We start from the raw sequence: 27,048 nt of genomic DNA, 5'->3' as shown, positions 1-27,048 counted from the left end.
TGTGTAACACTTTGACTGAACAAACACAAATAGGTCAGTTTTATTGCTTTATTATTTATCATCGTTTATTGTTGTACAGAGGAAAAAACACTTGTAGCTGCACTTTAAACTCCACTGGGCTGTATTTTTCATGAGGTCAAAGTTCAAACTTATGGCAGCCAGCATCCATATTTAGTACAGTAGGATTGTCCTTGATGCTTGTAACTGTTGGATCGAATAAAAAAGGCTTCATGAGTCACCAAAGTCATTGATTTAACTGCCTGTTAAATCAATACCTACCTGTCTATCTGTCTGTTGCAAAAAACAACATTAATATATATGCTTTTTTTTGGATTTTTTACCAGACAATATGACACAGAAAGTAGAAAAAAGCATAAAGTCAACCAAAACCCACCAAAGCCACCAATTATATCCTGGTAGTTTCACACATTTATCAAACTGTAATGTCAGTACCCTGTTGATTATGTCAATAAAAATAAAAGATAAAGTTATGAAATGCAAAGTGACGTTCTCAGATGAAATATGCTATAAGAGTAATATAATCCTTATAATATTAGTCTTCACAAAATATAAAAATAATAATTTATAAGAGATTTTTAAATTAATTACCCCTTACAAGAACAGATAAAATATTCTACAACTTATAGCTAATGCAGATAATAAAATGTAATAAAAAAATTAGCCCATATTTCTAAAACCCAATATGAAAATTACAGATAATGATTCACTGTAATGACAAGAAAAATCCTACTGAAGAGAGCCAAAGTCTGTAAACTGATGACATAAAGCGTCCTTCAAGTGCTGCACAACCTGTGAAGCCTGGACGCCTTCACATTTAGCAGATATTTAAATGATCAATATGCAGTAGGGACATGTTTCAGCGCTGTGTCACCAAACTCTTTTAATGTTCGCATGAGAAATTCTTGGCGGATCTGAGTTTGTCACTTTTTGTTGTAGGTGGGACTGAAATACGGGAAGATCTTGTCATTGACACAACACTCAGTAAAGGAGTAAATGCGCGACTAAGACGTCACATTGTAAAACAGGGGTCTCAAACATGCGGCCAAATGCGGCCCCCAGAAGTTCCAATCCAGCCCCTGGGATGAATTTGTAAAGTGTAACAATTCATGTCAAACTAATTTTAGTTCAGGTTCCACATACAGACCAATATGATCTACAGTAAAATAATAACATAATAACCGACATATAATAACTCCATATTTTCTTCTCGGTTTGATGCGAAAAAAAAAATTGTATTTCATCATGTTTGTAATAAATGACAACCTGAAATTTTTGTTTTGTTTTTAGTGCAAAAAATAAACATTATATTATGAGAATATTTACATTTACAAACTATCCTGTAACAATAAAATGTGAATACCTGAACAAATATGAATGTTTTTATTTATTTATTTATTTTTTTATTTTAACCTTTATTAACCAGGAAGTCCCTTGAGATGAAATCTCTTTTTCAAGGAAGACCTGAACGTGAAATGTTAAAGAAAATTAAGCACAATTTTAACTATTTTCTGCCCTGTTACTGTGTTTAATGTCTTTGGAGTTGTAGTTGAGGCATAATATTGTTAAAATTACACTTATTTTTCTTAAGAAATTTCAGTTTTTTCAGGTTATTCACGTCTTTTGTGTTTGGATAGTTAATAAAAGTAAGTATTTTCATAATTTAATGAGGGTTTTTTGCACTAAAACAAAGACAAAGTTTGGAGTTGTCATTATTCACAGGTTACTCTGCTATTATTGGGGGGGGGGGGGGCTTATTTCAGGAAAATTTTCAGATTCAACTTTAGCCCAGATTTTCTAATGCTCCCATGTCTTGGGAATAAAAAAAATGTGAAAAAATTTCAAATCAAGCCCCCACCCCCCAACCCACAAATTACTTTTTAACCTTGAAATGTGGGGTTTTTGGCAACTTTCAAACCTTCTTCACTTTTGATAAAGTACAATGTAGCAATCTGCTCATCCTGGGCCCTTAAATGTGTTTTTTGTGAGACATGTCATGTCTTCAGAGTGCTTTGCACTCCAAAAGGTGTAGTGTCAAGGTCCAGTTATAGGTCAAAGGTCATCCAAATGGTCAAAAATGGATATTTCATGGAATTAAGCTGTTAATGTGGGTTCTTCCAAATGTTGGGCTCAGGTTGTGACAGTGATTGTTTGTCTCTATATGTTGAGTCTGTGATGAACTGGTCACATGTCCAGGGTGTACCCTGCCTTCGCTGGGATAGGCTCCAAGTGACCTAGTGAGGATAAAGTGGGTTAAAAAAAGGAATGAATGAATGAATGAAGTGTTAGTGATTCCCGCCAAAATGTGTACAAGTGTTTCCCGTCCCACTAATGGTGGCAAATTCAAATGGAAAGTACATGTTTTAATATTTAGTCTCCTAATGTGGCTTTGAAAGGGCCAAAGGCCTTGGGGGATCCCACTCGGAAACCAGAGGGAAGAGAACTGAGGACATATTTGATCAAATGTCGGATGGTATGAATTTTTGAAAAAACTAGGCATTTTGGTGACCTTTAACCTACAACATGACCTTGACATTAGACTGTTCACAGTACCAAAGTACTCTTACGATACAATATGACACTGACAAGATCATTAAATGGCCCATCATGAACATATTTCTACACGGAACTGGACAAAACGGTGGAGAAGCTGTGATTTTAAAAATTACACAGGAGTGCTTAGAACATCTTGTTGCATAAGAAAATCAGGGCTAATGTGGTATTTAATATTAAGCCCCCCCACACACTATTATTTTACTGGTCTGGCCCACTGGAGATCAAATCAGGCTGAATGTGGATCTGAAAGAAATGAGTTTGAGAGCCCTGTTGTAAAGGAACACCAGAGCTTGGTGGTGGTCTCCAAACACCCCCACCCTCTGAGCTTTGTCTGTCAGGGACAGGCTGATGGGTGGCGCTGTCAGAGCTGCGTACTTAGCATCATTAGAATGAACCACAACCCAGTTCCCATGATCTGGATTCAGGGACGGTTTCCCATTGCGGTTTGATTTGCCTCTTGCTACACCTTGATCCCACCCGCTCTGTTTTTCACCTCCACCTCCCAGTGTGACGTCCTGTAGTCAAACCGCCAAGCCCCAGGATGCTGCTGAACTCATTGAACCTCTCTGGGGTGTTGGGAACTTGCTGGTTTTCTCCATCTTGTACTTTTTTTCCCATCATGAGAAACAAAAAGACCTGGATGAGTAGGAGCTGGGTCCATCTTTAAATCCACTGCATGAAAAAGAAAAAGAAGCAGAATGAAACTACTTTAGGAATCCCAGGGGAAATTATTGGGTGTTACAGTCGCTTCATTTAAGTAGAATAAAAAGTAGCAGGACACAAATTATCAATACAACAAAAATCGAAAAACATATAAATATCTATAATACTGGAAGGTCTCAGAGCCTCTGTGGGTGGGTGTGTGTGTGTGTGTGTGTGTGGGGGGGGGGGGGGGGGGGGGGGGGGTTATAATAGTTTTGGATTTTTCATTACAGTTTAGTTTTATTTAGTTTTGACTTTTTTTTTCTCTAATTCAGTTACTTTTAATATGTTTTTAGAGCAGGTTTGCTAGTTTTTATGAGTTTTTGTTTTCTTGTAAATGCTTAGTTTTAGTTTAGTCGTCTCTTTTCTCTTCTTCTCCGTCGTCATATTCAAATAAATCCCAGACAGGACTCTGCTGCTTTCTCCTAACTTCGTCTCCATGTTTCCAGGTAGAGTGGGGACCAGAAGACGACTGGAAACCACAAGTGACGGACCGTCAAGTGTCGTATGTGCCATCAGCTAAAATTGCTGAGTGAAATAAACCCATTTCATATTAATCCGACATCAACCAAACTAAGGGAATTTAATCCATAATTTTTATATGTTTTATTTAGTTTTGTAAAGCACACAATACAGTTTCAGTTAGTTATCATTTTTTTCTTTTAATTAGAGTTTTTATTTATTTCAGTTAACGAAATGTTTTTTTCAATTCTAGTTTTCATTAACAATAATAACCTTGGTGTGTGGGCACGATTCTGACAAATTGAAACATTTTTATCTGTCCAATTGGTTCCTACAGTTGAGGAATAGTTCCCTCTCCACATTAAATATCTCAGCAAGTTGATAGGACCATATTTTCACAGATATTAGTCATTTTGGATACAGTACCTTACAGTCAAATAGCTCGGTTGACCAGAAGTGCAGTCCCACGCTGCATGATGAGAAATGAAGTTAACAACAGGAACGACACATTTACTAATGCGGTATTAATGTAACAGCACTCGTGTACCAAAGTTCTAACTATACAAACTCCTAAAAGTAGGTGGCGGTAGTGAACTGTAACGCTACTTAACACCAGACATTCGTCAGCATTAAAGAAGACCTAAAAGTTTCTGTTCATATCATGGCTAAACTCAGGTATGACAATGACTACCTACATTGAGGACCAAAAACCTCAGCTTGTCTAATATTTGAATAAGTGATCTGAATGCACTTTTTAATTTTTTTATTTGAACATCTTTTTTATTGAACATTTTCAAAATTACACAGTCAAGCGCCGTGCATACAGGTTGTATGAAATGTATAGCAGATCCAAAATATGTCCACAGCGATGATCTCAAAAGTCCGTATTAAACCTATTTCTACGGTGGCCCAGAGGTGCAACAGCCCAAGAAATTATCCACGAAAAGAAACAAGAAAAAAAGAAAAAGAAAAAGAAAAAAAAAATAGGACCAATGGCCCTGTAGCTTACCGGCCAAATTAAAAGCTTTGGGAAATGTATCCAGATGCGTTTATTATCACTCAGTTCTGTGTATATTACAGATATAGCCCATGTTTTGGGTCATATTCCAATTAGATCTGTAAAAAATTCAAATTCCAAGTTGATATCGATATTTACTGATTTATTGTATCAATCCACTTCCTATCTCTTATAATGGGAAAATTTTTCAAAGTGGCACAAATCTAAATCAGATCCGGATTGAAATAATTTCAATACCTTGTGTGACATCATCATACAGAAGCTGTATACCAAGTTTGAAGTCAATCGGAATTGTAGTTTCGGAGAAGACGACGATTAAATTTTTGTAACGGACGACAGGACAACGACAGACGCCGCATGACAACAATAGCTTACGGCCTGTCAGCTGGTAAGCTAAAAAACGACAACAGCCCAAGAAATTATCCACTATAAGAAAAAAAGACGAGCCCAAAAAATATCCACTATAAGAAAAAAAGACAATAGCCCAAAAAATTATCCACTATAAGAAAAAAAAGACCAGCCCAAAAAATTATAAACTAGCCCAAAAAATTATCCACTTTAAGAAAAAAAAGACAATAGGCCAAAAAATTATCCACTATAAGAAAAAAAAGACAGCTCAAAAATTATCCACTAGCCCAAAAAATTATCCACTATGCGTATGTTTTTAAAATAACTTTATTGTTACCACACCGACCTCCACTTCTGGTTGGTTACTTCATTAGCATTAGCCACATTAGCTAACGGCCTTAAAAATTTTTAGCCTTTGCTTTTATTTTTTTCTGGTGGCCTTAATTTTAAAGTAAGAGACCTTTCGGGTAAACAGCGCCCTGCAATTGAAAAGATGAATGATGATTTTTTTTTTCTTATAGTGGATAATTTTTGGGGCTGTCCCCTTTTTTTCTTATAATGGATAATTTTTTGGGCTGTTCTCTTTTTTTTTATGTTTATGCATTTGGCAGATGCTTTTTTCCAAAGCGACTTACAGGGGAAAACCAATTAAATCACTCAAACAATCAAATTTATTTATATAGCGCCAGATCACAAAAAAAGTTATCTCATGACACTTTATATATAGAGTTGGTCAAAACCAGACTCTAAGCCAATTTACAGAAACCCAACAGAATCCTCCAGGAGCAAACACTTGTGAGTGGTGACAGTGGAAGGAAAAACTTCCCTTTAACAGCAGAAACCTGGAGCAGACCCAGACTCCTGGAGGATGGACGTCTGCCTGGATCAGTTGGGGTTAAAGCTGAGAGAGTAAAGAAAGACAAAAAGAGGAGAGCGATAGAGATAGAGAATGGGGGAGAGGGGGAGAAGGGGGGAGTAGGGGGTGACACATGGAGGCAGATGAGGATAACTGAGTGGTGATGATGAGGGCAGGGAAGAGGCAGGACCACTGCAGCAGGTCCAGAGATAATCCAGGAAGAATCTGTGATAATCCTGGGAAAAACCTTATTAGAATATTAAAAAGGAATGTTTGAAAGTGCTAGGATAGTAGGTGCTCTCGGAAGAGCTGGGTCTTCAGGAGCTTCTTGAAGATAGGCAGGGATGCCTCTGTTCTTGTAGCACTTGGCAGAGCGTTCCACCAACGTGGAACGACCCATTTCTTATAGTGGATAATTTTTTGGGCTATTGGATGATTTTTTGGGCTGTTCTCTTTTTTTTTTCTTACAGTGGATACTTTTTTTGGGCTGTTCTCATAACTGCTGTTAGAACCATAACCCTGTCTACAGGTACACGGTTCCATTAACTATTGGGTTCAGTTCTGACTTTCATGAAACCATCAAGGAAACAGCGTTTTGGAGACTAGTAGTAGTAGAGAATAGAATAAACTTACACACTTACATACAGTGTTTGTGTGTGAGTGTGAGAGACAGATTTTTTTTTTTTTTTTTTACACACCTGCTGATAACGTCTGTGCCAGTGAAAGATGATCCTTTGTGCATTTGCCAGACACGGTGATGTATTTATCCATTTTTTTTTACAAATTATGCACAAGGCAGGCAGAACAGGACAGATGAACAGAAGGTAGACCCATCCTGGACCGTCATTTCTTCCTCGGAGTTTCACTTGCTGATCCTGCGGTGCTGCCGGCATCACCTGTTTGCACAGACTCGCCCCCCTGTGATTTATTGACATCTGAATTCTCTCTTTTATGTTTCTCCGCAGAATCCAATCGCTTTTTATCAATGAATCATCTGTAGCATGTTGCACGAAACCCAGCATCTTCTGGAACATTGGCAAAGTCAGTAGTGATAGTGTTTATAAGTTTCAGTTATATTCCTGCTCTCACCACTCAAATAAAGCCATCGTTCGACACAGTTTCTTAACGTTTCCCATCGTTTAGCCGAAAAATCCTGTATTTTTTCTTTTTTTACAGATATGAAGTGCATATTCCATATTTTTGCTGGCTTTTTAAAACTTTTTGTTGTATAGATGAGTTTCAATGTTTACTAACAACAGTGATGCGTGCGCAACTTGGAGGCAGAAACACCAGTTCCAGCTCCAGCCGGCTCACATACACCTCCAGGCTCTCCCCTGGAACTTGTGAACGAGCGAATATGTTAGCTCTAAAACTGTCCATGAACTGTTTCTGTCTGTAACCCACTCTTGGGTAAGTAACTGTAGTCTAGGTTCGGAAGGAGCCAAGTGTCATAAACTACTACCATAAATGAATGCAAAAAGGCGAGGTAAGTTGAAAATCTACAACATTTACTGACATATCAACAAGTCAGTATACAATTGCATAAAAATACATAGAAACACATAAAAGAAAAATAAAGAAAATAAAAAATGGGCCATTTCAAATAAACAAGTTGTAGTTTGTCAGTCTGTCAGTCTTCCCTTGAAATGTCTGTTGTGATCACTTAGAGTTTGTCAATGTCTTTTAAGTGTTTCTTTCCTTTAAAATGTTCCTGCGACGTTCAAAATCTGATGCTCTCATAAAAGGAATGTGTGTAACAGTCCTGGCGACTGGCACTGTCCTACCAGCAGATGGAGCACTTCTGAGTCAATCTCTGGTTCTAACTGGGAAATCCTGGTTCCAGCTGGAGATCCTGGTTCCGAATGAATCACTCCGGGAGGCTCGCCATCAATGGATAAGAATCTTCAAAGTGGTCCCAACTCTGTCCTTAGACCTGACCTGTTTGTTGCAACAGGACTTTAAACTTCATTCTAAATGTTGTACAACATTCATACTAAAGCACAACAATCACATAAAACCAAATATCATATTCTGTGTATCATTAAATGGTAATATGCTTAGGCCTTCTGTCACACTCCAGTTCAAAAGCTTTAACTCTAAAAGTCAATATCATAAATCACTGTGTGGTAAACTAACACACATTACTTTACAGTAGATTGATCACAAAAAGTCAATTACATCAAATTATAATATCCTTTAATCAGGAAATACCATATACTGTGTATAACAATTAAACAATTAACCAGAAACGACATCTAGTCTCAAATAGAATACCTCTATTAATGTATCACTTCACCCACAGTAAATTGTAACACTATGGTTCAGACATAAACATTTACTCTTTTCATTTAAATAACAATATAAAATAACAATACAGATCATAACACAGAAACATACTACAGTCTACTCTCGTTAAACCGCCCGCCGTTATACCGCCATTTTCGCTCACCGCCGACCAAAACCATTGCACAAAAATCCCCAATGCATTATTCCATTAGCTACCGCCATTTCCGCCTATCGCCATCCGCCAGCCCAGTTCCATGCACAAACAACACTTACACCATTGATTTCCCGACCGTTATACCGCCAGCGCCGCGGCACCTCCGAGGTGCGGCGCGGAAACCGGCGTGGAAACCGGGTCGAAATGGCTCTTTGAGTGTTAAAGGTTGCCGATCCCTGCCTTACAACATAACAGAATCAAGATTTATTTAGAAACGCAATTAGAACGGGTTAACGGAGGCAGCATAGACATCATATAGTAAAGACATGCACATTATGGACGCAACCCGTTGTAACGCCATTTTCGCTATACCGCCAATTTGGCCGTGAACGGAAGTTGGCGGTATAAGGAGAGTAGACTGTATTTTGGCACATTTCACATCATCTACTACCACCATGTTCCTCACATGGTTACAGATTAACCACAAGAAAACTGAGGTTCTCCTTAAAATATTAAATTAAGAATTATCATTACCAACACGGTACTGTACTAATTAAATGCGCAGTGTTTTCAGTTACTGACACAAAAAGTTATAACCAGCACTAATAATGAACAAGGTCTCGTTCACAGTAACGTTCACTAACCATGCAGCTAAACTGCACCGCGTTGCTCTGCTCACACAGTTAGCCACATTAGCTTTATTCAGTTCGGTAGCTTACCGAGGTAATAGAAGTGGAAAGACGGTGTTTTCCGATTCCCCGACGCCTTCTTCTGTGTCCGCTTTCTCTGTCGCTGGGTTAGCTGACAGAAACTGCCACTTAAAACCGCCACAAATCAACTTAAAACACATTAACAATAGTTTTCCTCTCTTCCTTTCTCGTCGCCATTTCCAGATCTCCCTGCCTCACACAAGATCACATAGTTTTGTCGTGTCCTGTCAATCGAGTACAACTAGGGCGGGATATCATGTCTGATTGGCTGATTGTTCATCCCAGTTCCCTAAAGGGATAATACACACTATTTTAATGTATTTGCTCTATATTTGTTTTCCAACCTTTCTAATTTTTTTTTTTTTTAATATACCTGGTTACATGTCCAAAAGCTGATCCCATCTTCTCTTTCACGGCCGCATAATTTGACTTAACCGCATCGGGATAGGCTGTCCCATAGTGGAAAAGCAGACTGTCACAGACGGGTGGGCAGCAGAGGCTGTGCTAGACATTTTTATTGTCCGTCATTTTGACAGACAGGGTCGTAAAAATTCCGTCATAACATATTATTATCCGTCATTTCAAATTTTTATTTTTTAATGATAATGAGGTATATTTAGTAGTATTTAATGTTCAAAAACATCTCAGTGATGCAGCAGCTGTAGTTGCTGCTGGCTGATAAACCAACGTGATATCACTGCTCGCATAATTCTATACGCCACTTTTAATTGGTGTGTTATCTGTAGACATTATAAGCTTTCCTTGTGTTTGTTCACACAGTGTCAATCCCATGCACTGAGGGTTAGGGTTCAGGTTCTGTGAACCACAGATCTGGCCACAAACTGACGTGCCATAACACATGAAAGGTAGAAAATGCGTACATATAACACACCAAATGCCATAAGAACTGGCGTATAACTTGCTTGTCTGTCATCCTTCACCACATCAGTCCCTCTTTTTTTCACCATGTTTATCAGTGTCCTCACATTCACTGGGCTTTAAAAGAACTAAGGAGACTCGGCTGTCTTCACCTTATATCTGGTTCCGGTTGACTTGACGCTGCACCACCACCCGGACGTCGCTCTTCACCCACGCGAGAAATACATCCATGATGGGTCCCGCAGGAATTATCAATATGGCAGCTCAAACCCCTTAAGGTCCTTCTGGTCCGCTTCTCGCCGCCGTCCCAGAAACCCCGGCTGGAATGTTGACCACCTAACGTTAGCCAGCCTAGCCAGGTCGCCTAACGCCCCCGCTAAGCACAACAACACCGCTGTCAACTTCGGTCTCCTCAACATCCGCTCACTCACGAGTAAGGGTCCTCTGATCCAGGAGCTCCTCACCAACTGTAAGTTCGACTTCCTGTGTCTCACTGAAACTTGGCAACAAGCCAATGATTTCTCTCAACTTAACAAATCCACTCCTCCCGGCTATGTTTACATCTGCCGTCCCCGTGGCAATGGTCGGGGCGGAGGTCTCGCGACAATTCACCACAAGAAGTGGAAGGTCCTACCTGTGTGTGTGTGCCTGCCTTCAGCTCCTTTGAATGCACTGTGTTTATGCTCCCTGGCCCCACTCCATCAATTGTTGCAACTGTTTATCGCCCTCCCAAGTACCACAGAGACTTTTTAAATGATTTTAACACCTTACTCACCCACTTATCTGCACTCTCACCCAATATAATACTGCTGGGGGACTTCAATATCCACATGGACAACAGTACCTTACCCCTCTCCAAAGACTTCTCTTCCTGTTTGGACAGTTTTGGATTCTGTCAAGCCATTGACTTTCCTACACACAAAAAAGGACATACCCTGGATCTAGTCTGCTGTTCAGGTCTCACCCCTTCCAACTGTTCAGCAGATGAAGTTCACATCTCCGACCACTTCCTTCTCTCCTTCAACATCACACTCTGCCTCACCACTCTCAAGCCATCACGTCTCATCTCATTTCAAAATATCAAGGACATCAGTCTACACAGACTCTCCTCCAACATTAACAACATTCTACTCCCGGACTCCCCCTCAACTCCTGATGAACTTGCTGCATTATACAACAACAATCTAACCCACATCCTCAATTCTCTTGCCCCACTGAAAACACGGTCTGTTTCCTTCTCTTCAACTGCCCCCTGGTAAACCCCCGAACTCCGTCAAATGATGGCAAAAGGTCGACAGCTTGAGCGGACTCTTCAAAAGAACTGGTCTCACTATCCACATGGACATGCTCAAAACACATATACAGCACTATAAGGACTTAATCACTATAACCAAGTCTAACTATTATTCTGGCCTAATCATCTCTGCAGAAGGAAACACCAAAACACTGTTCACCCTACTCAATAAAATTTTCCAGCCACCTGACTCCCTGCCCCCCCACATGTACTCATCAGGCACCTGCAAGTCTCTACTGCAATTCTTTAATAACAAAATCCACAACATCCAGCACCTCTGTCCAACTCACCGCCTGCCTCTCCACCTGAACCACTCACACTCCAACAGTCTTTTTCCAGTTTCCAACTCCCAGACACCTCTGTAATCGCCAACCTTATCAAAAACTCCAAGCCCTTCACCTTTCACCTTGATCCGCTCCCCACACTTCTGGTCAAATCCTGCCTTCCCTCTGTCATTCCCCTTGTATCTGCCATCACTCATTCTTCCCTGACCACTGGAACTGTTCCTCCAAAATTCAAAACTGCAGCCGTCACCCCCATCCTCACAAAACCTGGTCTAGACCCCAACAATTTCAATAACCTCCGCCCCATATCCAACCTGCCCTTCATTTCCAAAATTGTTGAAAAAATAGTCGCCACTCAACTCCACACACACTTAATGACCAATAGTCTCTAAGAGCCCTTCCAGTCCGGTTTCCGCACACACCACAGTACAGAAACCGCCCTTCTAAAAATCACTAATGATCTCCTCCTTGCAGCTGACTCGGTTCATTATCCATCCTGGTTCTTCTCAGTCTGAGTGCAGCCTTCGACACCATCTCACACCCCATCCTCCTCAGTAGACTCTCATCTATTGGCATCACCCATATCCCCCTCCGCTGGTTTCATTCTTATCTGTCAGGCTGCACTCAGTTCGTTCAGCTCAAATCTTTCAGGTCAGATCCCTCCACAGTTACCTCAGGTGTGCCCCAGGGCTCCATCCTGGGGCCCCTTCTTTTCATCATTTACCTTCTCCCCCTTGGCAATATTTTCAGAAAATCTAACATCCATTTTTACTGCTTCACGGATGACACCCAGCTCTACCTCACCACCAAACCTTGCTCCACACTCCCACCCTCCTCCCTCACCTCCTGCCTCTCTGAAATTAAACTCTGGTTCACCTCCAACTTCTTGAAACTTAATAGTGATAAAACAGAAATGCTCCTCATTGGCACAAAATCCACTCTCTCCAAAACCAACACCTTTTCCCTCATTTTCGACAGCTCCTCAGTCTCCCCCTCACCTCAGGTTAAGAGTCTGGGTGTCATCCTCGATGGTGTACTGTCTTTCAAATCCCACATCAATAACGTCACCCGGTCTGCATATTTCCACCTGCACAACATCAACCATCTCCGCCCCTCCCTCAATCCCCATACCACCTCTATTCTTGTACACAGTCTCGTAACCTCCCGCCTTGACTACTGTAACTCCCTCCCATTCAGTCTCCCCCAAAAGTCCCTCCATAAGCTCCAACTGGTCCACAACTCTGCCGCCCGCATTATCACCAAAACCCCCTCCTACCACCGCATCACCCCTATCCTCCAGGAACTACACTGGCTCCCAATCAAACAGAGAAGTGAATTCAAACTCCTCCTGTACACATTTAAATCCATCTACAATCTCGCTCCTCAGTACCTTCAGACCTCCTCCCTGTCACCACTCCAGTCCGTTCCCTCAGGTCCTCCTCCTTTATCCACCTCACCATGCCTCCTGTCCTCCTCAGCACCATGGGAGGCCGAGCCTTCAGCCGCTCTGCTCCTCAGCTCTGGAACTCCCTCCCACCATCCATCCGTAACTGTGACTCTCTCCCCACATTCAAATCCAGACTCAAAACTCACCTTTTCAGAATAGCCTACCCCCCATACGCTCTAATCTCCATTCTACAACTTCATTTCTATATATAGTAATTATTTGTTTTAATCTGTTTATTTCTTTGTATTTTATGGATTGTTTGTTTTATCTTGTTGTACAGTGTCCTTGGGTGTCTTGAAAGGCGCTTATAAATAAAATGTATTATTATTATTATTATTCACATTTTGCGCTAGCAAAGTAGCATCTAATTTAGGCTAAAGTTAGCTAAACAACAGTTACCCTCAGTATTTTAATCTGTCAAAATGACGGACAGCCTTCAGAATTTTCCATTATTTAAAAAAAAAATCTGTCAATGGCAGAATATTTCCAGGTAACGCAACCTCTGTATGGTAGATCTCCAGTACTTACAGATCTGAAGTGTGCACTGCACACACCAGCATTCTGAATTTCCTCCTCAGACCAGCTCTCCTGTCTTAATGCCTGCAACCATAACTTTTGCCAATTTTTCTGGAGGGGATGTTTGCCAGCAGGAATTCTGTAGAAGTTTTAAATCCTTCTGTGTGTTCTTTCTGTTCTGACAACCCATGACACAGCAAGACGACGGCATTATTCACACTTGCAGTCAGTGTTTTGCTACAAACTTGATGTGCTTTCTGCCTCCAAGGTGCGCGAGCAGCATACGTCCTACGTCATCATGAAACCAATCTATTTTCCTCCTCCGAACTACTGGAAGCTCGCTTCCGGGTCGCAGCCATCCTGGATGTTTTGCGCTTTCTTATTGGACCAGCAGGTTACACGTGATTCAAACCGCAGCACGCATGATAACAATAGCATTGCACGAATAAAGTTAAGTAGGACCGACTTCAAACACTGATTTTAAAAAAACTGCAGGATTGCAAATGGAGAACTTTTGACATTTAGCTGAGGAACAATATATCTTTGTAAAAGAGTAAAAAGATTGTAGTGCCCCATATGTCGGAACGGGATGAAACGATACGGCGTTCACCTGATGGCCTGTATGATAAAGCTCTGCAGAAGCCTGATAATGACCTTCAGGTGTGCTGGAAGAGGGAAACATCTAAAACATGCAGGATACTGGCCCTCGAGGACCAGGATTGCCCACCCCTGCTCTAGATTGACAAGTGGAATGGACTGGATAAGTACACACTGAAGGGACTCTATACCTTACACTATGAAGTGAAGGGAAACTGACAGATTTATGATCATACTTAAGATAATAATGACAGGTTATATGATTATTTATTTAAACTCATATTTTGGCCACATTATATTGAATTTGTCAAAACTGTTTTGTAAAAAAAAAAAGAAAAATAATAATAATAAAAAGCATCAGATTATTTAGGGGGGCTTCAGCCTAGTGATGCCATTGCATGCCATCACTGTTTGGTAAAAACTGTTCAAGTGTGTAAGTCTATCTGCATTTTTCACACACTCAGCAAACACCATCATTAATTAGATCAATACACATGAACTTTAACACTATGAAAGCCATGTTGGCATGATTCTGACAGATAGTAATCACTTAAGACTGTTTGACAGGTATTTTCATTCCTTAGTAAATCCTCCTGGAACATGAAACTGAATCTGGGTGTTGGTGAATTAAAGCACACACACTAAAATGAACAGCCTGTACACCTCATCCCCTCTTTTTTGTCCTCTCTGCAGCCTCAGCCTTCACTTGTTTTCACACACACATCAGGACCGTCATGGGCTTCTGGGTTTCTGTTTGGAGTTGGAGACAGAAAGGACAGATGTCCGTCAACAGCAACACTCACACAAATGTAGTGACAACAGATCCATAATCAGGATACTAGTTCCACCACTGCTGCACATCCACCAACCTTTAACAGTCTGGAGCTGTGATGATCATTTTTAAGCACTAATGTGATGTCCACATGCCTGTTCCTTTATAAATGTAACCTCCTCAGACCCAGCTATGGGTTTTCTGTCCACATTTGTGGACAAGAGTTTCACAACTTTAAACAAAAAAAAAAAAGAAAAAGAAAACTGCCCACCACAGAGGACATTCCATAAAGATTTTAAAAACTGCATCTGAAAAAAACTGTTGCATCATCATGTTTCCAATATAGGCACTTATTTATTAAAAAACAAAAAAAAGCTTGTACTTTGCTGACATTTCCTGGTTCTCAGGAGGTTAATTCAATCTGTTTTTATAATTGTCTCTTTTTTTTAGGACCATTAAAGATATCTGTTTCTCACACGTGACTTACATCATTAAAATGAGATTAAAAAAAACAAACAGTCTTTTGGAAGAAAGCATACATTCATACTTGTAATGTGGTTTTCTACAATAAGATATTAACATGCAAATGAACAGTGAAGCTGTTAAAGAAGCACATGTGAAGGTTTTATTCTGTCTTACACTAAGTCCCTGTTTGTCCTCTGTGTGATGTCAATAACAGGAAGAATATATGACATCATTCTTTGGTAAAAACTGTAAAAACTGTGTAAGTCTATCTGTATTTTTCACTAAACTCAGCAAACACCATCATTAAACACATCAGTCCACATGAAATTTAACACTAAAGCCATGTTCACATGACTGGGACGGATAGTGATCACTTCAGACTGTTTGAGGAGTATTTTCATTCCTTAGTAAATATTCCTGGAACTTGAATGTGTTGTTAGTGAGCAGGTTAAACACACATCAGTGATGACATGAAACTGAATCTGGGTGTTGGTGAATGAAAGCACACACACTAAAATGAACAGCCTGTAAGAGAAACAGAAAAAGCAGATTAATCTAGCAGAATGTCAAGTATAAGAGTTTAAAGAACATATAAATGGATCTGAAGTTGAGTTTGTCAGCTCAGTTTATTCTTTTTATTTTTCCTTTTTGCTCACTTCATGTCCTTCCCAGAAAACAGTCAATGTTGTATTTATGAGTGAAAATGATCTGTGTTTGTGTGTATTCATGTTTGCACTCTGTGTTTACATTGTCAGAACGTATGTCTGCAGTTCCTGATTGTTTTTCTGATGACATGCGACATACCGCTATATAAGAAGTGGACTTTGTGTAGTTGAGCACCTCATTCTGAAGCTCCAGGCTGACACTGAGAAGACACAAGAGAAGCAAATCTGCAGCAGGTTTGGCATCCACTGTGGAATTCAAACCACACTAATACTCACATCCACACAACTAACATGTGTTTGTCTGAACTGAAGGTCTCATCGGGGACATCTGCATCATCGTCACCATGAAGTTGCTGGTTGTGTTTCTGCTCGTTGGTACCATGATGGTCCTGTCAGAGGGTACTGATGAGTTGGACTGATCCTCCATGTGTTTGTGTGACTGTACAGACAAAAACAGATTTTTCTGTAACACAAGTTATAAACGTCATTAACTGTTGTGTCATATTGTCCAGCTTCTCCAGAGCCAGAGGCAGAACCTGAGGCAGAACCTGAGGCAGAACCATCTGGAGGTAAGTACCTTTATACGTAGACGATAAACCAGGACATTTCATCAGTGAATCCAGCTGTCTTTAGCAACAAACAGTGCAACTGGGATTCCTTTGTACCTTGTTTCCTGTGTGAACTGTCCATCTGTATTTCCTTTTTTTTTTTAAATTAGTGATAGTTAACAAGACACTGTGGACAGAAAAACAACAACACATAAACAAAGGGAAAACCAAACAAATAAACAAACCAAAAACAACGACAGAGTAATGAAAAACAACAACAATGACATCATATTACAATGAAAGCGATAATAAATGTAAAGAGCAACTAAACAATATAGACTGATTAGGGACGACAGGGAAAAGGGGAAGAGGGGAGTGTGAATGAAAGGGAGAAAGAGAGAAGGGGAAAAAATAATAATTGTTGTAATAACACAAAAATATATTCTAATAATAATAGGAGCAGTCTAATTTGTTAGTCTTATTATGGTGGTGGTGGCAGCGGAGGCAGCCACAATACAACAAGTTTAATAATTTAATATTTGTTATAATGCTTTTGTATCAATTACTATCATCTGAGTTTATATGAATTAATTTAAATTAATATGGCTATGGGGGGGTGGGGGGTGGAGCCAAGCACACAGAGCCCGAGCAGGGCAGGACACCATCAACCCCCCCCCCCACACACACACACACACACACACACACACACTCTATCTATATTTCCTATATGTGGTTTGTATGTGTGCAGTCTGAATAATTGGTGTGTTTTGTATTTCACATTAACTCTCCAGATTCTTCAGAGTCAGAGGATGAGACTGCAACAGAATCAGCCGATGACGGTAGGTGAAATGTGCTTTAAATTTGTATTTGTTCATATAAAATTTGTAAAATAATGATACCGAGCTGCAGTTAAAGATTATGAGTCACTCCAAACCAGATAGAAGCACTTGAACAAAGTGGTAATCCAGTTGTGTTTTGGATTTCACATGAACTGTCCAGCTTCACCAGAGTCACATGACGAGACAGCATCAAAGTCAGCTGATGGTGAAATGTTCTTTAAGTTATTATTTTATTATCTAAATTTTGCTAAATAATGATAGCTGCAGTTAAAAAGTATGAGCGACAAGTGAGACACACTATCAGACCATGACGTTTGAACAAGACACAGCAGATAACATGTTAAGGACGATCTATTTGGCTAATTTTCCCTTCTTTGAATTATTTCATTACTTACACAACGGTATGATAAAGGCTTTGGATTAACGCTGATAAACAGCATGAAACTACATATTTATCAAAGGCACTTAAAGGTACTTCATTATTTTTATCAACTGTATTAACTGTCCAATAATGACAGGAAATCCATCTTTTTGTCTGTTCCAGACTCGGATGATGGAAATCAGGCGTCAAACCAAACGGGTCAGAAGGATTTTGTGTGTGATGTTTCCATGACATTCTATGATGATACAGTTCCTTGATATTCTAGTTGCAGTCCATCTTAAATATCAGTTTAATGGAATGGCTTTTCCTTATTTGTCTCCAGTTGTTAAAAGAGCGTTACGTTGCCCCCGGTTCTGGAGACGGTATGGCAGACGGTGTTACCGCTTTTTTTCCTGGCGCAGAAACTGGTACAGCGCACAGGTATTTGGAGTCCACTCCTTCTCCTTCTACATTGAAATGATTTTCATATGCATCTTAGTATTTTCAAAATCCCTCCAGGAGTTTCTTCATAACTCGTCTCTTATTACAGCGTAAGTGCCGCATGTACGGTGGAAGCCTTGTATCTGTAAGACACCGTTACCATGAGTACTGGTTGAGGCGTCTGGCAGGAGGCAGACTAGCATGGATTGGACTCCACGATCGTTATTATGTATATTACACATACTCATATCATTTTGAGGTTTTTCATATGTTATTTTATTTATTTTAAAGTGTTTCATTTTGTTTTCTATTCTTATTTTAGGAGGGCAGGTGGTCTTACATTGACAGAACAAGGTACAGCTATTCCAACTGGTGTCGTGGAGAGCCCAACAACCATCGCAATGAGGACTGTGCTATGATAAACTGGTCAGGTAAATAACCAAACAGTATTTACATTCACAAGTAATTTGTGTCAAATCTATGATGTTAAAATAGGTGGATGTGAACACAAAAGCAAAAATATTCAACATGACATTAGTAGTTAGATAGTGACATTAGATAGTTTAAGGGAGAAAACCTATTGTGCCTTGCAGGATATTTGACCTGTTTAATGATTGCTAGTGTTATCATCTGATGGTGTACTTACCCCCCACCCCCCCCACCCCCCCCCACCCCCCTGAAGACAAGGCAAGGGGATTGTTTTTGGTTCGCTTTGTTTGTTTCTTGTTTACACTTTAGCAGCAAAACAATGGGTTGAATTCATACCAAATTGGGTTTATAGATTGCCAGTGACCAAAAATAGATGTGATTATATTTTGGGAACTGTAGGTCAAAGTTCACTTTTTTTTGTAATGAATTTTTAATTTTCTTTTTTTTCCCCCATTTACTCATAATGGACGAAACTTCAAATCGCTATAAAAACCTCGATGTTAACTCAGTTTACTTAAAACATTGCAGAGATATAGAGATTAGTTTTAGACATCATTCTGCAAAAAAGTCATAGCTTGTTTTTGAATTTTTTTTTATAACTTCTTTAATCTTTTTCTTTTCCCATTTATAACGGGTGAAATTTCAAATGTCCATAATTCCATCAATTTTGTTTCAGTTTACTTCAAACTTGGCAAAAATCATATTTTTATATTTAACAAATATTGAATATGGATGAAAGAGTTGTTTGATGCCAAAATAAGCTACAATACGTGCCAGGGGCAGGGTTTGTTGGGCCTGGGCACCCACTTGTTTGTGTAGCGATGGCTGACTTCTATATCTTCGTTATTTACAGGTCGAAAGTGCTGGAATGATGGCCAGTGTGGCACACGAATCTCTTTCATCTGTTCACGAAGAACTTCTTGTTAACAGATGTGTGTTTCAACCGTGACTACGCACTCATCACTGTTTGTCATCAGACTCATGTTAAACATTAAATCCAATCCTTCTTTCTTTTCTTTTCTCTCGCTGTAACGCTACCTAAGGAAAGAAGCGACAAGTCAAATGTGAACTGTAGGTGGACTGCTTTTACGACCTTGTGTCTCATAAAAGTAGAGGTTGAAAAGTTCTGAAAAGATGCTTTCAGCACAACTTTATTCTGATCTGTTCTTCTCCAATCATGCATGATTAAAATAGTTCAAGCATCGAAACATTGTGGTTTTTGAGTTTTTATTATTGTAACATACCCCCCCAAATGAAGGATGACACTTTACTGGTGATTTTTGAGATTAAATGGCACTAAATCCTTAAATTAACCTTAAGAGCTAAAGAACACACACAAAAAACATGAGTAATTACAAAGCACTTACATTTCACATTACCAAAATAACTATGAGGATTAGCTTGACTGAAACCTAACAACAAACGTTAGCTTAGCTCGCAAGCGTAACTGACTAATTAATAAACCAGTGAGAGACACAAAATATCCAGTAACATCTCTACACTTGACACAAACATACCTTGTGCTTCTTCAGAGAGGCAGCTAATAAAAAATAATGAATTGATTCCGTGTCGAACTTTCTATGCCGTTTTTTTCCTCCTTCTGATAGGAAGTTACTCTTCAAAATGTCCAAACTATGTCCAAACCGGAAGTTATCCTTTACGTAGCCAAAATAAAAACAATACGCCAAGACACAATTAGAGAAGTGAATTTAGCAATTATACGTAGGGTAATTTACAATTATATTTCTCATTTGTATAAAATAAATCATGGTTTTATAGGTTTGACGTTCCAGTAATTATCATGTTATTTGAAGGAACCAAAGAGCTAACTGGTTCCCTTTGCCTCTTAACTCACACAAATATATTAATATTCATGCTTCCTATTTTACTCATTTTTCCTATTTTACTCATTTATTTATTTTACTTTTATTAAGTTTTATTCATATCATTATCATCTGTATCATGGTTGAAACCCCACCATTTTTTTTTTTTTACAGGGTTTTCACTCTACAACTTTTACACCATTAAAGATTTTTAACAGACTGAGACATAAACCTCATGTCTGAGACCAAGGTCCACTTCACCCCTTTGCCCCCTTAACCCCTTAGGTCCCACAAAATCATAAAAGTCAGAGGACAAATAACTGACAATATCAGACTTTTCTATATCATAGAGCAAACTCATGGATCTGTCTTGCCACAGGGTTGCGTCCTCTCCCCTCTGTTATTTGTGTTGTACACCAATGAGTGTCAAACTCAGTACCCAGGGCGGCATGTCCTCAAGTTCACAGATGACTCAGTAATTGTGTCTCTTCTCAGGGATGATGACTCTGATCATGGCCCTGTAGTGTCTGAATTCACTGACTGGTGTAGCACGTCCTTTTTGAATGTGAACGTGTCCAAAATCAAAGAGACGATTGTAGATTTTAGGAAGAATCCTACAGTCTTCTGTGCTGTCATCATTAATGACCAGGCTGTTGAGGTGGTTCAGCAGGACAAATATCTTGGAACAGTGCTGGACCACAGGCTAACATTCGAGTCTCAGGTGGATGCTGTATGTAAAAAAGCTCATCAGAGGATGTATTTTTACCATAAACTTTGCAGTTTCAAAGTGGATAACACTTTGAAGAAAATGTTTTATTCTTGTTTTATTGAGTCTGTGCTGACCTTTTCTTTTATCAGCTGGTATGGGCTGCTTACCCTTAAAAACAGGAACAGGTTGCAGGGCATCACTAAAGTGTGCAGCACAATTGCTGGCACCACAGTTAATGACCTGACAGTGTTGTACCAGACGTTGACTCTGAAGAGGCCTCAGTCAGTCCTGGATGATCCCAGTCATCCCCTGTACGATGAGTTCAGGTTGCTTCCATCAGGTCGCAGATACAGTGTTCCTAAATGTAGGACCAATAGGATGAGGAATTCTTTGGTTCTGGCAGCCATTGTTCTGCTGAATAACTCTTTGTAATGTTGGTGTTATTGTCTTTAATGGACCATTTATTGTACTGATTGTTAGTTTGTTGTCCGTGTGATACTGCTGGCGGTAGAACAAATTGCCCCTTGGGGATAATAAAGTTTACCTTGATCTTGACCTTGACTGTCTTGGGTTCTCCTTTCTTGTCCTTTTATCACTACTGCACAACTTTGCATCAATGGACACTGACATAAATTGAAATTCACAAATAATTATATCCACCATGTGTGAATTAGGGAGATTTTTTTCCCCACCTTTTCTATGTTTTTGATGGCAGCATACGGTAGTAGTGACATGGCATAGCTAACTTACTGCACAGAGGCATGGGCCAATCCATCTAAAAGTTCACTAGATCCACTATTCATACTGCAAAAAAAGAGCTATCAGAAGATTCACAATGTAGGTTATCATCAACACACCGATCCACTATTTGCAAAGTCTAAAATAATAAAACTGAATGATGTGGTTGAATTCCAAACAGCACAATTTCTGTAGAAAGCCAGAAATAATTTATTACCTAACCATTTACAGAACATGTTTCAGGAAAGAGAGTGTGGGTATAAGTTAAGGGGAAGGACAAATTTATGATCCAAAGGTGTCGAACCACGAAGAAAAGATTCTGTTTTTCAAATAATGGTGTCAAACTATGGAACAGACTGAGTGTGGAGCTGAAATAATGTCCAAACATCAAACAGTTTAAAAACAAATACAAACAAATGATTTTTACAAACTACACAAAGGAAAGGGCTTTGCCACATGTGTGTTAATAATATCTAGTTCAAATATGGATATATGAATATATTTTTACTATATTACTATATAGGACAATGTAGAATATTATATGTATTTATGTTATATATGTGTATGTGTTTTGGTTTTTTTTTTTTTTAGTTTCTATTTATATCTGAAATTGCTGATACTGAGATGATAATTTCTAAATGGGTATTATTATATTAGTGTATAGGAATAAGGATGTGTTATATTGTTTTATTATTATTATTATTATTATTATTATTATTATTATTATTATTATTATTATTATTATTATTATTATTATTACACAAAAACCCAGACAGCCTACAATATCTTGTAAATTACGAATTAGTTAAAATAGACAACTGGTTCAAATGTAATAAATTATCTTTAAATATAAATGAAACAAAGTTTATCATATTTCCTTCAAATAGAAGCTTGAAAAATATCAGAACAATACAGATTGAAATAAATGGTAGAGTTATTGAGAGGGTAGAAAACACCAAATTCCTAGGAATATCTATAGATGAATTTTAAATTTCAATAAATACATTGAGTATCTAACTAATAAACTATCCAAATATGTTGGTCTCTTTCTCAAACTCAGACACTGTCTTCCAGGGGTGTAGAATTGCGCAGGGATGCTGGGGACCCGTCCCTACCAATATCCATCCACTACTGTATTGTCCCTATCAATCCAACCGCTGTCCGTAGTGTTTAGTCAATGATTCTGGTACACAAAGGGTTAATAGTTGGTCTCTGCTAGAAGTCCCACCTCTAACGTAAATGTCACTCTCTGATTGGCTCTTTGGTTTTGCTAACATACATCTGATTGGCCGTCCCCGCTGTCACTCCATCTACTTGTAAAAGGAACCTGCTAGTTGGACCGCAAATGTAAGTTTCCAATATGTTTGCATTTGTTCTGTCTGGGTCATGTCAGCTAGACAGATTTAAATATCAGTGGTGTCAGTTACATGTACATTTGTACATGCGTCTGTTTGTGTGTGTGCTTGGTAATTAGGATGTAAAGGATGTCAAAGAAAAGAAAACTGGTCATAAAACACTTCTTTAGGAGTCCCAATGTAAGTCAGTTCAAGGGTCTAGAACTGTAGAGGCTCAACACACATACTGAATAAAAGTCACAATTTAATGCCAAACAGATGCACTTTTAAAAGTTACTTTACTTATTATTTTAATGCATTTCTATGGAAGAGCAACTGTTTAAAAAACACAAAGAAAATTTTTGGGGAAAATACATAAAACCTCAGATTCTAAATGTGATTCTAGATGTGATTTTATCCATATGTTTGAGGAATAAATTACATGTAATAATTGAAACTAAAAGCCTTTTTTTGCTCAGGCAATAACTGTATCATCAAACTCTATGATCACTGTATCCCTAATCTGTTCATATGTCATGCAGCAGCATATTTATGTCAGGTGACAAACAGTGGAGGGGAGGGAGGAGGAAGAGTGTCGTGTAAAATTTACGACCGCAAGTGAGAGACATCTCTGGTCTCTTTGAAAGTCTTCCCCAGTTGTATTTCTGTCTCTATACTCCCATCTCTGTAGGGAAGCTTCGTCGAGTAACAGTCACACAGAGCCAAAGACAAACTCAGAGATCGAGCAGAATTCGAGCCGCATAAAGTGTTTATTCACACACAAAATAAACACTGAGTTCACATTTGCAGAAACAACTGACTTTTTGCTCTGGGAGACCACTTTTATATCGTCAAAAGTAGGTTGGGTTTAGCTACAAACCACACCCATTTTTTATCATATTTTGAACATTAATCTAGTCACGTCGGAAACCCCCCTTTTTAGCCTGTCTCCAATAGGGTAAGGTCTTTTTGGTGTCTGTCAGGACTGGTCCCAGTATTTGATTACCATATATAAATATGTAACTTTTTCCCAGAAAAGGTACTTCTCAGAATGTTCAAAAATGTCCACTCACATGTACTTCTCTTGCACACCACGTTTTCCGGAACTTTCCATGAGCTCACATGTTCTTTCTGCCCACCCTGTTTTTTAACTTTGCATAAATTCACGTGTTCTTTCAATGGGTACACGTGTTCGTTCTTTTGTGAGTCTCCCAGGAAAAAAAGTCAACTACTCTGTTACAACCATCACATTAAACTGAAATTTTACTTTTGGCATGCAAATGAATACTTTTGATTATAAAATGAATACTTTGATTATAAAATGAATACTTTTGATTATAAAATTAATACTTTTGATTATAAAATTAATTCTTTGATTAAAATACTAGTTTTTGACACCACAAGAGGAGGGAGGAGGAGGAGGAGAGGCTGGAAATTCACAGGTGAGGTTCAATAATAATGGATATATTAGTCATGAGAATAACTTTAATTCTTGTATTGTCTTTAGATATTCAGATATGCATTATAAAATTGTCAATTACTGAATTTTTTTTTCTGACTATGATTGTTTGCTTGTTTGATTGGCTCAACATGATGTGAAATTATGATCGCAAATGCAAAAAAAAATCAACTTTCCGGAGTGCTGCCTTGGAGCACTTTAGTGTCCCCACCAATGTCAAAATCAAACCTACTCCCTTGCTGTCCTCCCCTTGAAATGCTCCAAACTCTGTATCAGTCTCTATTTCAACCACATCTAAATTATTGTTTTGTTATATGGTGTAACATGTATCCTAGTTACCTTGTGAAACTACAGATATTACAGAAGAAAGTTATACGTGTTTTATCATGGGCACATTTTAACGCTCCCTCAGATCCTCTTTTCTATCGGCTCAAGCTTCTGAAGCTCCCAGAATGCAACAGTTTACACTATGCTAGTATTATGTATAATAGAGTACACAAACTAAATGTTAGACTTTGCCATCTCGTTCCAGTGACCTCTGCTTCTCATGAACATAATACTAAAAGAAAATTCTTGTTAAGAGGGAAAACACGTCAGCTGAAGTGTCCCAGCTTTAGTGAACATGTAGAGGGCCGGAGGTCTGGAATGAGATGGAAAACTCTATAAAACAATCTCTGTCTGTTGATATATTTAAAAAGCATTTTAAACAAAAACGGTTGCTGCTTTATGCTTAGTGTAACCCCATATGGTCTAATGAACCAAAACAAAAAAAGGAAACAGAAACAAACAGAGCTACTTCAAAAACACTCCTGACCCTAAACCCCACACGGCTGATCTACAAATATATGTAAACTCTGTATTTATGTGGATAAAGACCCATGTCTGACTGGTACATTATCTGAGAATATTAGAATAGGCTGACTACAACAGGACTCAGGAAAGGGAAATGAAATGAAACATTATTAGATAGATATGTAAATATTTTAAAATATGTTTGTAGTTATTTAGAACATTTGAATTTATTAAAGATTATAATGTACATTGTCTCTCATCACATGTTTAAGGGCCCCCCCATTTATAAGCTGAGGACTGCTTCTGGGGGGTCCTATTACAAAATGCATCTGTTGACTGTATTTAATAATTTTGCAATAAATTTATTTTTTATTATTATTATTATTATTATTATTATTATTATTATTATTATTATTATTATTATTATAGTCATATAAATAATAATTTTGTATTCATTCATTCGTTTATTTCGAGCATTCATACAATACATGCAAATTTAAAAAAAACAACAAAAAAACATTCATTTATACTTGAAAAGGAGTGGGAAGAAGAAAAACTTATTTAATCTCACCCCCAATTCTCATCTTCAAATAACTTAACATGATAACATTTTAAATACTCACTCCTGTCCTTTAACTTCAAGCCAGAACAATGAACAAAATAGAACAAAAACAGGCCTATACCAAATTAGAATAAAGTCATTTGACAGTATTTACATTGCATAACCAAAATGTGTGTTAAAAAAAAAAAAAAAAAAAAAAAAAAAATAGAAACAAAGTACATTCCTGGTGGTGTTACCACAGGTAACAGTTAACCATCAACTTACATGATAATGATTACATACCACAAGTGGTAAAGAACAGCAATAATTACGTACCAACAATGGTAAGAAAAAAAACTACAATAGCACTAATGGTAAAGGGCAGCACATACCAGCAACGGTAAGAACAATAGCGGATGGTAATGGACAACACAGACCAACTAGATGAGGAACAACAAGCACACATTAACATTTAAGACAGAGTATTTATGGAACATCAACTTTAAATTTATTAAATTTATATTATTTATATAGAGATCATAAGGAATACAGATTGGGGTAGGAGTATATAAGTTTTTACTTCTCCCTACTCCTTTTTGGGCATGTTTAATTTCTTTTTTTTTTTTCTTTTTCCTTTTGTTTACTTATCAACCTTTTATGTGTCATTACTGATATTTTGTTGGTTGGTTTTGTTTTGATTTCCCTGTCAACATGTTTGAAATAAAGATTTCAAGTCAAATCAAATGCTGACAGGGCACAGCATACAGATCGTCCTTTTTATTTGAAATGATGACCAGGTAGTCAAGTCTGTCTTGGTTCATGGTGCTCTGTAATTATGGTGAAAACTGCACAAGGTGCAAAAAGAGGGATTGGAATTGTCAATGCTTCTTGAAACATCATCAAACAGTTGGAACACAGCCGCTGTGTCAGGTTTGATCTCTTTCTCCATCCTGCTCTTTGTGAAACCTTTGGCCACCAGGGGTTCTTCTACCTTTAACTGAATGC

The 27,048-nt window shown here is 38.4% G+C and overlaps 1 protein-coding gene across 2 annotated transcripts in view; it reads left to right on the top strand.

Annotated features, from left to right (window-relative positions):
- The first annotated feature begins 16,181 nt into the window (after positions 1-16,181).
- Positions 16,182-27,048, top strand: part of LOC115438517 (type-2 ice-structuring protein-like) — a 78,320-nt gene continuing 67,453 nt past the window's right edge. Inside the window, exons 1-9 of one of the 2 annotated variants that reach the window (XM_030162179.1) lie at positions 16,190-16,263; positions 16,342-16,428; positions 16,542-16,598; positions 17,369-17,416; positions 17,961-17,996; positions 18,121-18,218; positions 18,328-18,447; positions 18,541-18,649; positions 19,501-19,855. In XM_030162179.1, the coding sequence (XP_030018039.1) occupies positions 16,374-16,428; positions 16,542-16,598; positions 17,369-17,416; positions 17,961-17,996; positions 18,121-18,218; positions 18,328-18,447; positions 18,541-18,649; positions 19,501-19,574 (597 nt within the window). In that variant the 5' untranslated portion in view covers positions 16,190-16,263; positions 16,342-16,373 and the 3' untranslated portion in view covers positions 19,575-19,855. Of the gene's footprint in view, positions 16,264-16,341; positions 16,429-16,541; positions 16,599-17,368; positions 17,417-17,960; positions 17,997-18,120; positions 18,219-18,327; positions 18,448-18,540; positions 18,650-19,500; positions 19,856-27,048 lie in introns of those variants that run through there. The other variant, XM_030162180.1, reaches the window with a different exon arrangement.

This window comes from Sphaeramia orbicularis, chromosome 18 (assembly GCF_902148855.1).
Source record: "Sphaeramia orbicularis chromosome 18, fSphaOr1.1, whole genome shotgun sequence".
Lineage (NCBI taxonomy): Eukaryota > Metazoa > Chordata > Actinopteri > Kurtiformes > Apogonidae > Sphaeramia > Sphaeramia orbicularis.
Note: the sequence above shows the minus strand (reverse complement) of the source record. Positions and strands in the feature narration are given on the sequence as shown.